The sequence below is a fragment of the Thalia democratica genome, chromosome 1 (genome assembly GCF_965202585.1).
Source record: "Thalia democratica chromosome 1, ktThaDemo2.hap1.1, whole genome shotgun sequence".
NCBI lineage: Eukaryota > Metazoa > Chordata > Thaliacea > Salpida > Salpidae > Thalia > Thalia democratica.
In genome coordinates this window covers 15,076,255-15,088,871 of record NC_139165.1, presented here as the reverse complement: position 1 = coordinate 15,088,871, position 12,617 = coordinate 15,076,255, and the positions used below count along the sequence as shown (strand labels likewise).

The 12,617-nt window shown below is 23.8% G+C and overlaps 1 protein-coding gene across 1 annotated transcript in view; it reads right to left on the bottom strand.

Annotated features, from left to right (window-relative positions):
* Positions 1-12,617, bottom strand: part of LOC145831513 (TGF-beta-activated kinase 1 and MAP3K7-binding protein 1-like) — a 36,483-nt gene that overhangs the window by 15,899 nt on the left and 7,967 nt on the right. The window contains exons 3-4 of the mRNA XM_082938794.1: positions 9,182-9,373; positions 5,425-5,527 (exon numbers count right to left, since the gene is read on the bottom strand). Coding sequence (XP_082794920.1) covers positions 5,425-5,527; positions 9,182-9,373 — 295 coding nt within the window. The remainder of the gene's footprint in view (positions 1-5,424; positions 5,528-9,181; positions 9,374-12,617) is intronic.

Sequence of the window (12,617 nt, the reverse complement as noted above, 5' to 3'; positions counted from 1 at the left end):
TCTAGTAAAGTAGAATTTCCCGGAAAAAATATTTAAATTAATTTGTGAATACTATAATTCTTAATATATAGTTTAGAAACTATTTTTTAAAGAGTAGTTCCTTATACATAACGTGAAGTAGAACTTCCTGGCGAAATACTAAAATTTAATCTAGTTAACTTTTTATAAAAAAATATATTAACTCAGTCCTGCTAAAGTTATAGTTAACATTGTCATAATAATTTAAACAACGATAAACAAAGTTTAACTTTTGTTTCTATACCTTGAGTAAAATTGGGCATTTTAGAATTCACATACAACGTGTATACTTGTTATATGATATTTATTAATAAATTATTAATTACACTAATATTTACTTTCAAGAGATATGTGAGGAATAATTTTTCCGCACATTGAATTTTACATATTTGGTTAAATTTTACTACTTAAGTAACTTTATAGTGTATGGTTATCTATCGTGCTGAAAAGAAAACTGGTATTTTTTAATCTTAGAAAAAAAAAACTTTTCGTTACCTGTACATGAAAAATTAACGTAAAACTGCATATTATTTTTAGGTTTTCTTCCGGTTAGGTTTTTTTAGTAAAACACAAATAAATTAAGCATTTCTGTAAAATTTGTTTATATATTCAAATTTCCTGAACACATCAATCAATACGCCTAGAATAACAAATAAATAACTAAACTTTTATTTCTCAAAAAAAAAGTCGGGTTTTTTACTTCAAACAACACATTTTAATTTACAGAGATGCTATTCACGACAAAGAGGAAATATTTGTTTAAAAATACTTGTTAGATTAATATAGATTATTTATTGTAAACAAATAAGTAAACCTGTTTTTTAAATGTCTATTTTTACAAATAGTTTTTTCTTACACTTATTTTCTGTTATTTTTTCAATCAATATATCCTGTACATCAACTAAAATAACTAAATTTTTGTTATTCTAAAAAAAAATTTTTTTTTAATTTAAAACAATACAATTTAAAGAGATGGTATTTACGACAAAGGGAGAATTTATTTACCAAAAAAAAGCTTATTAGATTAATATAGATCATTTATCGTAAAGAAAAAGGTACACCATTTTTTCAAGTACCTATTTTTATAAACAGTTTATTTTTTTCTGTTATTTTTTTAATCAATATACCCTGTATATCAACTAAAATACCAAAATTTTTGTTATTCAAAAAAAAAGTTGGGTTTTTTAAATTAAAACAATACTTTTAATTTAAAGAGATGTTATTTACGACAAAGGGAGAGTTTATTCGTTTAAAAAAAGCTTGTTAGATTAATATTTAGTATTTGTGTTGTTTCAAAAATGTAGTATGCCTGTTTTTCAAATATCATTAAAAATTTTTTTTTTTGGTATGAAAACAATTGTTATTAAACATCTTAACAAAAAATATTTATAATGTATTTTTAACCATTTAAATGAAACTGTTTGGATAGAGCATTTTACCTATACCTTATATATTACATATACCTTATAAGTTTACTTTGTATTGTATACTTTTTGAAGTATTTTAAGAATAAAATCATTAAGTAAATAATCCAAATTATACTTGTTAGCATCTATTGTTATGTTTCATTTTTATGACCTATTAATAAATGTAAAAATTATATGCAATAATTATCGATCAAAAGTATATAATGCGATCATAGTTTTTTTGAACACTTTATGAAAACCATTCAAGTTTAAATAAGTCTAAAAATACCTGATTCAAAGAATTACAAATTTATAAGTGAATATTAATAAGTGTCAAACCCAACTAAAAACACATTTAAACTATATTTAACTACTAAATGTTCAAAATTTCAACCAATTGTAAGGTTAATCAGATAAAAAAATATTTCAGCGACATTACTTAAACCTCAGTTGTATCTCGGTAAATCATATATAAAAATCTTAATTTAATTATGATGATAAACCACAAAGTTGCCTAAAAAGAAAAGACAAAAGTGTGATAAACCCTAAAAACCAGACATTTGAGAAAGATAAATTACAAGACATATTAATCAGTAACATAAAACTTTAGTGGTTTTTGATTGAAGTTTCTAAAGTTGCATGAACGCATAACTTTAGTGAGAGTTTTTTTATATATACATACTTTATTCAAAAAGTTTTAGTTTTAAAAACTAAATTATAAAACTTATTAATTTATACACAATTATTTTATTATAAATTAGAGTTTATGTTAATATGTACACAAAATCATTTGTAATTTATTTTTATTACAGCTTTAGTGTGAGTAACTTTAATAACTTACTAAACTTAATCTATTTTAAAAATGTTAGTTTTTAATATATTTATAATAACAGTATTTAATTTAATCATCATTCTTACTAGTGTTTATGTTTTGTGAGACAAATTAGTTTGGTTATAAATAATTTTAACTAAACATTCAAAGTTTTAAAAGAATAAGCAAAAAAGAACATTCAATCAAGAACTTAAATGTTATGTAGCAAAATAATGTATTTTTACAAAAAAAAGTTCTTATTAGATAGCTAAATAACTAGTAACTAAATTTTAGCTTAACTCAAATTACAGTTTAAACAGAATCAAACTTTTATACTGTGCTTAAAATTATACATACAAACATTAAATTTACTTTACTATCTTAATTTTATATATAGAATATAGATACAACCATTATTAACAACGATTTATTTTTGCTTACCTTTAACACAATAAATTTAAATTTGTTTTGTACTGGTTATTAAAAGTTGCAATATTTTACGATGAACTAAAAGACTGGATGTACAAGTAAAAGCACTTGATAAATTTAATTGTAAAAATATCAAGATCGAGTAAAAACAATTGCATTTGCTACTTGATTGTTCTTTTAGGGCTATAAAAGTCAATATTTTTTTAAAATTAAGATCGGCCTTTGTTTTATATTTAAAAGTCTATAAAAATTAAACACGAAAAACTAATCAGCTCAGTTTTAAAAAACTATTCTTTATAATTTATTAGATAATAATTGAATTAGTGTATAAGCTGACAACTACAAATAAATTACATCAAAGGTTTTGTACTTACCAACAAACAAATGATTAAGTTTTATAATTAACAGTTTAAAAAACTCATTTCATATCCAATTAAGATTGATTTAAACCAATAACAAGAAAACAATAAAGTAAATTTGTGCCTATCCGATGTGACCAATATAAATCACATTGAGGTAAGAGTAGACTTTCGCATACCGCAAAAACCAAATTCTATTAATTTTTAATTGGTTCAATAACACAAAATTCATTCGACTTGAACGAGATGAACATTTTTTTACATTAATGCGTTTTTATGATTTTCTTTAGCGAGTATACTATTGCATAACGTACAAAGTTTTATATACTTACAAAATAAAAAATAAACAAATAAAAAATTTAAATCCTGTACAAAAATATATATTCAAAATAATAAAAAGTTTATACCACGCTATTAAGTACAACTTAAATAAAACATAACTCTTTAAATTAATACATAAACTTATGATTATTGGTATGATTCACTTTATAATTAAACAAAAACAGAAGTAATTGCAACGTAACTTTTACAAATCAACTGCTTATTTAAACAGTGAACATATAAAAATATTCGTGAAATCTACAAATTATCATAAAAAAAAAAACAACTAATGATTTTTTATGTATAAAAAAAATAAGTAATTGCAAATGAGTTACTAATAACTAGTTCTTATTTAAACTGTGAACATATAAAAGTATTTCTATAAAAATGTTCATGAAATCTACAAATTGTCATAAAGAACTAAGCATTCACAAAAACATTTTGACTAATATTCAAACCAAATTGATGGCAAATTACTAAAGCACATTTTGATTGAACCAATTAGTTTCATTGATGAAACATGAAAACGATCAACTAAAAACAAACAAATGTCTCAACTAACAAATTTCTAAATGTTTTGGGTGCTAAACAAATTAACAAGTATGAATAATAAAAAACAAACAGTCAAATGACACAATTCAAAAAGTGTGAGATCTTTTCAATCAACTTAATTTCATGCATTTTTTTTTCAAGTTTTCTTTTCTTGCAAAATAAACACAATTAAGGCCATAAGGGTGAGTCTAACACGATTTGTAAACATAAAAATGTAAATATTTGTTAATTAACTGTACCTTTTAATTATATGAATTTTTTTAATTTAGAAAAATGTTGTTAAAATAAATACATTAAGGACGTAGAGGTAGGTCATTAATTTTACAAAAATAAAAATTTGCTCTTCATTGTAAGCTTAGAGTATATACTGCAAGATATTTTGTTTTAGTGGAAATACTAATCGAATTTTGAGACATGACAAGCTTTGTAAAAAAACTTGACACAGACGTATGGAAGAGAAATTTGTTTTAGCTGATTTTCTAGGATCTTTAGTATTTTTTTGAATACTAACAAAAATTATGACCAACATAAAAATAAATTCCTTATACTTATTTTATCTTTAAATAGTGGCTTGAAAAAATACTGTTTTAAACAAGTTGTTCATAACATTTTAAAAATTAGACTGAGAGGTTTTATAAACTATTACTCAAAAACTGTGACAAAAAAGATTCAAGTAAAATAGTATACCTTTCAATAAAAAACATGTTAAAATCAATAAATTTAATTACTCAATTTCAAAAATTACTTTGAATTTAAAATTTAGAAAAAAAAACAACTGGTCGCTTAATTATTAATGTAAAATTTACGATTAACTTAGAAAAAAATTACCTCCCCCCTATGACCTTAACAAGCATTTGACTTAAATGCACTTTTTTGTTTGATGAGCATTAAAGGGTGATCTGTAATGACCGATTAAAAGTTCAAACTATTGTCGTTCAAATATTTCATTTTGAAACGAACTGAATAACTAGGTACATCAATTTTTTCTTATACAAAGAATATTAAAATTAAAACACAATGTAAAAACTAGCTAAATACATAAACAACAAACTGTGAAAAATGTACATATTTAAAAAAATTGAATAAAAGTAGTTTTTTATTTAAGATGACAAAGCAAATTTAGTGAGAATATTCTAAAAGGCTTTTCAATGTATGCTCACAAAACAAGTATGAAAACTTTTATTTTTATCATTTGTGTATTAAAACAAATATCAATACATTTAATACATATGTATTATAAAAATACAATGTATACAATTTTAAATAAAATACATTTAACATTTAATATGATACATTACATAAATAATGTTGGACCCCTCTTTGTCCTTAATCAAAGCTTTTTCCTATCTTATATGATAAATCCAATTTTATGAGCATATATTCAACGTTTTTTTAAATGTCTGCTAACTTATAAAAATCTTATCATTATAACAAATATCAACATACATACAACATTTAATACAACATATACAATAATAAATAATACATACGACATTTATTACGTCATAATGCATAAACAAATACATACCGTTCTGTGCATTTTTGATGTTTTCCAGCTTCAACCCAATTTTCTCCATTCTTTCAATTTCCGACTTGTTGAATATATCATGGCAAGCGTTTAGTTGTTCCACCTTTAAGTTTATTAAAAAAATAATTAACAACACTGATTTTTTTTTTTCAATTTCCGATTTGTTGAAAACATTATCAATAATATTTTCTAATATGCATATATAACTTATTGCTATACTAAAAAAATTATATTTGGAATTTAGAAAATTATCATCCCACTTAGCAGTTAGTACTGACCAAACGAATAACATATGTATACTAACAATAGTAAAAATTAAATACTTAAGGAATCAAATAAGAAATAATAAAAAAAAAAGCTAAAAAGTTATAAGTTAATGAGTGTAATTAAAATGTGTAAGCAAAAATACTTTTGTGAAAAATTTTTACTTCAAAAACTAGACTACAATGCATATTTTTTTTTACTTAAACAAAAAAAAAAAAGAAATTTATTGAAATATTAACAAAACTTAAATATTTAAAATATCAATAACATAGTCTCATACAAAAACTGATATTTAATCTGTAATTTCATTAAATTATCGTAACTGTATAAATGAAACGCGTTAGTTCCATAGCAAGTATCATATAATTTTATGCCAATCTTTAGATTATCCTTCTTGAAATTAATTAGCAATTTTTAACAGAAAATAAAATTTGATACTTAACTATCTATTTCTTACCGTTTCAAGTATTATTATGCATTTTTTACACGGAAATATTCATTCAAACTATACAGGTTTGGTTAACTTAGTAATTTAATTTGTTTATTTATTTTTGTGGTCATTAATACCTCAAACTAATAAAAATAATACTCTTTATCGTTTTAAATATTGTGAAAAACAAATAAAAACTAAGTTCTGTATCAAAAATAATACCTTTAAAAAAAAAACTTCAATGATAGTTTAGCTCTAACAGTTCTATAAAAAATTGTTTTCATTAAGTTCTATTCAAACAAGCTTTTGGTTATTTATTTTATTATAATTAATCAATATTATTTGTACCATTAACATATTTAAACCTTAGTCTGATAGCAATTAAATTCAATTTAAACAAGCTTTGGGTTATTTATTTTATTACAATAAATCAATACTATTCTTACCATTAAAATATAAAAAATTTAGTCTGGTAGCAATTAAACTTAATTTAAATTTTTTAACTATGAAAATGCTAGACTAAGTCACGATTTAGAGCTATTAAATCTGATTTACTGTACACATTTTTATAAATTTATTTTAATTTAAATTTTGTTATTGATTACTTTATGACTAATAAAAATATTCTCACACTTATTTCTTAAAAATTGAAAACTAAGTACCTGCTTTTTTATTAGACTTTAATTAAATTAATACGCTTTTAAAGTTATTAAATGTTTAATTATTCATAAAAGTCAAAAGTTTTAAGTTTAAAATTATATTTTACAAGCTAGAGTAGGTACTTATTTTTTTAATAATTAATCAAATATAACAAAGCATAATAATATTTATGGTATACAAATTTAAGCAAAGTCATAGTTACTTAATTTTAAATTTCTACAGTTTTAAGTTATTTAAAAAAAATAACTTACTATAAACACAAATTAATGAAGTACAACTTTATGTTATCAGAAAACGTACAATTTGAAATTATTTTTAATATGAAATTGTTTGATAAGCACAAACTATCCCGATAATTTTAATTTAAATGTTTATTTAACAGCAAAGCAACTTTGTTATATAATTTCAAATTGTTATATAACATAAATGTTTTCAAGTTAAAAAAAAAATCAAACAACACATTAATTTAACTTGAGTAATTACACATTCGTGAATTTTTATTAAATTTTTCTATAAAGTTTATATTTTTTATTAAAAAATATATATAAATGCTACAAAACTAGTTTTATAACAGACAATCTTAAAGTTTCAGCATAAACTAAGTTATGACAAGATGTTGGTATACAAAATACTTTGTAATCGCTTTATAGTATTAATTTCAATTCAAACTTTAAAAAGTACTTACTTTTTAGAATACAAACAGTAGCATAACAAGTTAATAAATACTTCAGAAAAGTTTATAAGAAGTTTACTTTTAACAAACTATTTTTAAAAATATTCTAGTCTCACATTGTTGTAATTTACTAGTTTTTTTTTGAAATATTTGATATACAAAATTACAAAAAATATACACTTACAAATTGAAATTCTAAAAATTTCAAATTGGCCTGAGTCAGACTGCGTTTAAGGGTCAATACAAATTCGTTCAGAACACAAATAATAGCATAACCAGGTAATAAGTAGTTCAAAAAAAAATTTACATAAGTCTTTTTCTAACGACTTACGTTTTGAAATATAGAATGTTAGATATGTAAATACTAAGATACTGACAGACTTTGTTAGAATCTATCGAAATTTGTTGGGTACTAACAAAGGATTTAGAGGCTTGGTATTTTTATAAAGTAAATAACAGTATTAGTTTTATAATACTTCGAAATACTTGGCATAAATAAAAATAGGAAACAGCCACTTTGCCAAGCAAACAATTAGTCAGCAAAAACTTCAAACTTACTTGGGTCAGAATGAGCAAAAGGGTCAAGCTTATAAAGTCAGTCAACCAATTTAAATGGTTGTTACAAGAATAAAACTTTTTTTACATCATACTTGGAGTAAAAATTTCCTAAAAAGAACAAATTTGAGCTTACAAAAGCTAACCTAAAATCAGTCTGGTTGTTTTTTAAACTGCAAACTTAGCTAACATGAATGAGAAGCAATGCTGAAACATATCATGTAGTAAATTTCAGTTGGCGGGTCGGATTTTCAAGAAAAAAAAAACTTGGGGGTCGAACTTTACAAATAATAAGTTTTTGCAGACCAGGTAATTTTAGAACTGACTACCGTGTACTGAAAATCACATAAGAGAACATTACAGAATATTTGTCATAAAAAAATCAGTTTTGATCATGCAGCAGTATATTTATGCTTGCTTTTTTGGTCGAACATCGCCCGCGGACCGTACTTCGCCCATTGGCAATATTTAGGAACATGATATAATTCATAAAGTTTTAGAGCTTTTAAAAACACGTCACTAACAAAGTAAATAAAACTTTCCTCTCTCGTTCAAACAAAAAATATGCATTAGTCACTAAAAATTACAAGTAGACTCTGAGGGTCAAGCTTATAAAATCAATCAACCAATTGTTAGGAAGAAAATTCAATTTAATTAAATTAAATACCGCATTGTGAAAAAAACTTAAACTTAGGATATTAAAATAACCAAAAACACACATTTCCTTGTAAAACAGACCTGAGTTTTATAAAAGTGGCTGAAACCAACACAGAAATAAATATATAATATTTAATCCAGGATATACCATAATAAATTGTTACTATGGATGTAAAACAGAATAGACTAAAAAATTGTCAAAATAAGTATAAAACACTTGACTATTACCAAAATAAATACTAAATCAAATCTTCAGCTGATAGTTTTCATCATAAGTGCACAATAAAGCTCTGCTACTACCAGTATTAGCAACATAGAGCTTATAATTTAAATACATACGTACTCAATCATACTTTACAATTATCAAAATAAATACAAATCAAACCTTCGACTGGCAAATTTCATGTTCACAACAATTATCGCTATCACCAGTATTAGCCACATACAAAGCAAATTAATCAAAATGTATCGGCAATGTACATACAAATTTAAAGCACAATCAAAATAATACAACGAACCTTCAACTGATAATTTTCATCGTATGTGCACAACAACGCCCTGCTATCTCCAGTGTTGGCAATGTACAGCTTGTTGTTAGTGATCAGTGCCACCAGTGAAGTGCTTCCGCCCTGTATCGCGTCTTTCAGCGCTTCTATTTGTTGAACTACTGTAGGGTACAATTTGGATGCCAAATCTCTCGGTTCTGGTAACTGTAAATAATGGTTTGTTTTTATTTATGATTTTTATTAAATGAAGTTTTATTCAACATAACATTTTATATCTCTAAAATTGTGAGAGAAAATATATTTTAAGTATATTCTGTTTATTCGCTGTTTTAGTTTTCACCTCACATAAGGGTCCTATTATACTCTCCTACTTTAAAGGGCTATATCTCAAAAAAAAATTGAATTTTTAAATCTGCAAAAAGCAACTTTTAAAAAATAAATCAAATTGTAAAAAAAGTGATTTATTCATCCCCTGCCCTTTATTGAAGAAGTTTTATATAAGAGAATAATTATGAAGTATATTTTTTACCCTTTTATTCTATTTTATTTTGACATACAACTGGAACGCCGTATTTGTTAATTCCAGTAAGTATAATATTTTGCTGTATTTATGGTGACTTACTATTATTGTAAGTATTTAATGTAAACACTAGTAAACTTTAAATTTCAAAAAATTAAATTTTACAACATTTTAATAAACTTTGAAAATAGTGAAGCATGGTTGCTACTTTCTCAGTCAGATTAACCTGAAAAGTTTACTTGGAATTAAAAAAAAGTTTTAAGTCGGAAAAGTTTACTCGGAATTAGAAAAACGTGATCTTTTTCTAAGTGGCAACTTATAATTCGTTTATCTATTTAGTAAAAAAGAAATCAAGAACATGTTTCTTTGCAAAACAGACGAAATAGCTATTAATTTTTCTGGCCAAGTGGCAACCGTGAATACTTGTAGTTATATACAAGACAAAATGTATATTATTTCATAACACAAACTGCATGGGAAATTGAGCTAGTTTGCTAAGTTGAACAAAAGCATATTGATTTCCACTTATCAACTTTAACGTCTATTTCGTATAATTCTAGGGGCTCTTTGGGGATATACTAGTCAAACAATTAAAAACTGTTGTTATATTCAGAAGCTAAGGTAAATAAACATATGCTTGTTTTTTACACATCAAACTGAAGTTATTTTCTTGTTTAAAGTATTTATGATATTTGTTTATTGAATATAGATGATGTATATTAAGAACATCTATATGCAAATCGTAAACTTTTGTATGGATGACTCATTGTTGAAAAATATTATTGTGCAACTATATACTAAAATATAATTTAGAAGCATTTGAGAAATTTTTAAATAATTGTAGTTTGGCATGAAACAATTAAAGTTCAAGTACATAAGGAATGTTAAGGAATATAAGTTCTGAAATATCAAACTTTTATATATATTTTAATCGATTTTTTTAACTTGCTTCCAAAACTGATTTTTCAAATGCGATGAAATTTTCAAAAGATAACTTTACACAACAAACTTTATCCTAATACTTTGTAGTTTGATATAGACAATTAAATTCTTAATAAAAATTGATAGTTTAACCAAGCAAGTTGTAATTTAATCAAGAAAATTAGCTTTAAATATTAAGCAAAAAATAACTTTTAACAAAAAACTTAATCCTAATACTTTGTAGTATAATACAGGCAATTTAAAGTTTCAATAAAAAAGTATAATTTAACCAAGAAACTCGTAATTTAATTGATAAAATCAGAGAGCACTTTGCAACCCGGTAGAGCGTATCTTGTTTTTATTCAAACAAATTTGATTGACGTTTCTGAATTGTTTTGAAAATTAATACAACCTACAGATTGATTTGTACTTAAACTTGATACTTTTAAATAAATTAATGCTATTTGACAATTATGACTTTCAAATAATAAGAGATTAAATTTAGATCAGTACCTAAAACAAAACTATTGATTAAATATCTGAGTTTTTATTAAGATACCTATAATCGACCTATTGTTAATCAGTTTTCAAAGTTCATAAATATCAATTATAGTTAATAAAAAATATCAAATTAATTTCCAAACAAATTTGATTTAAAATTTAAGTTGTTTTAAAGATTAATACCATTTGTAAATTGATTTACTTAGTTTTAATGCTTCTAATAAACTAATAACATTTAACAAGTATGACCCTCATGTTTAAATGATTGAGTTTTTATTAGTCCTAAAACGGATAAAATCATTAATCTAATATTTGTATTTTCATTCAAATATCAAATTTGTATTGTAATTGAAAGTAATTAATAAAAAAAATCCAACTGCTAAAATTTGAAACATTGATCAAAAACTGGTTTTAAAAAACTACAAACTTTAAGCAAATTTGAGAAGCACGATAGATTCAGAAATATTCAAAATCAAACATAAAAATTGGTATGGATCTTTTAATGACTAAAAGGTCATAATTAAATAAATTTAGTAATTTTTCATAACATTCTGCAACACTCAGCATATATAGAATTACATGGAAAAAGATATAGATTTTATGTCAAAAGTTATAGATATGTAAGGAGAGTTTAACTTGTTGCTGTTATTTTGTAAATAATTACTAAGTCTGTAACTAATCCATAGTAATTTTAATATCGTACTGCAAAACTAAGTAAACATAGAGTTACATAGCTTTAAAAAATAAAATTATTGTACTATGTTTAACGACATGAAAGTAAAGAAGATTTGAAAGGGGAGCTTATCTTGTTGTTTTTATTTTGTACATAACTACTTAACTCTTAGTCACGTTACAGCATGGTATGTTCAAAGGCTTCTTTAAAAAAAATAAATAAACTTGGATTTAATTTCACTCAGAAAGAAACTTTAAGTGAATTTAAGATCGAGCTAAATTTGAGAAATAAATTTAATAGTGCTTCAATCGCAATTTTTATGAATTTCATTCTCGATTTCACGTTTTAGTCGTTACAAGGCTATCTTAAAAGATAAATCAGCTCAAACTTGAAGCTCTCACAAAAAGAAATTTTAGGAGCAAACTAAGTTTGAAAAAAAAATATGTTAAGTTTTAATTTTTGGCTTTAATTTTATGTATTTCAAGTTAAAAAACGAGGTATTTTTTAATACTTCACTTTTTCCTATTAAAAGACATAACAAAAAAACAGTAAAAACAAACTTGGATTGTAGGTAGATATTTCTATAATCATGATATAAACCTATACGTTTACAGACTATATACTAGATAAATAGACGCTACTTTACCCGTATCTGAACATTGGTGATTTAAAATTCCAAAAACAACTATAATATACGACAAATATAAATATATTTTACAATATTCGTGGTGATTTACCGAGTTTACCTCAAGAACGCAGTTTTGACACACTTTACTGAATTTATTAGAAAATTAAAACAAACAGTTTGCACAAAAAGAAAATGAGAGCTTGTG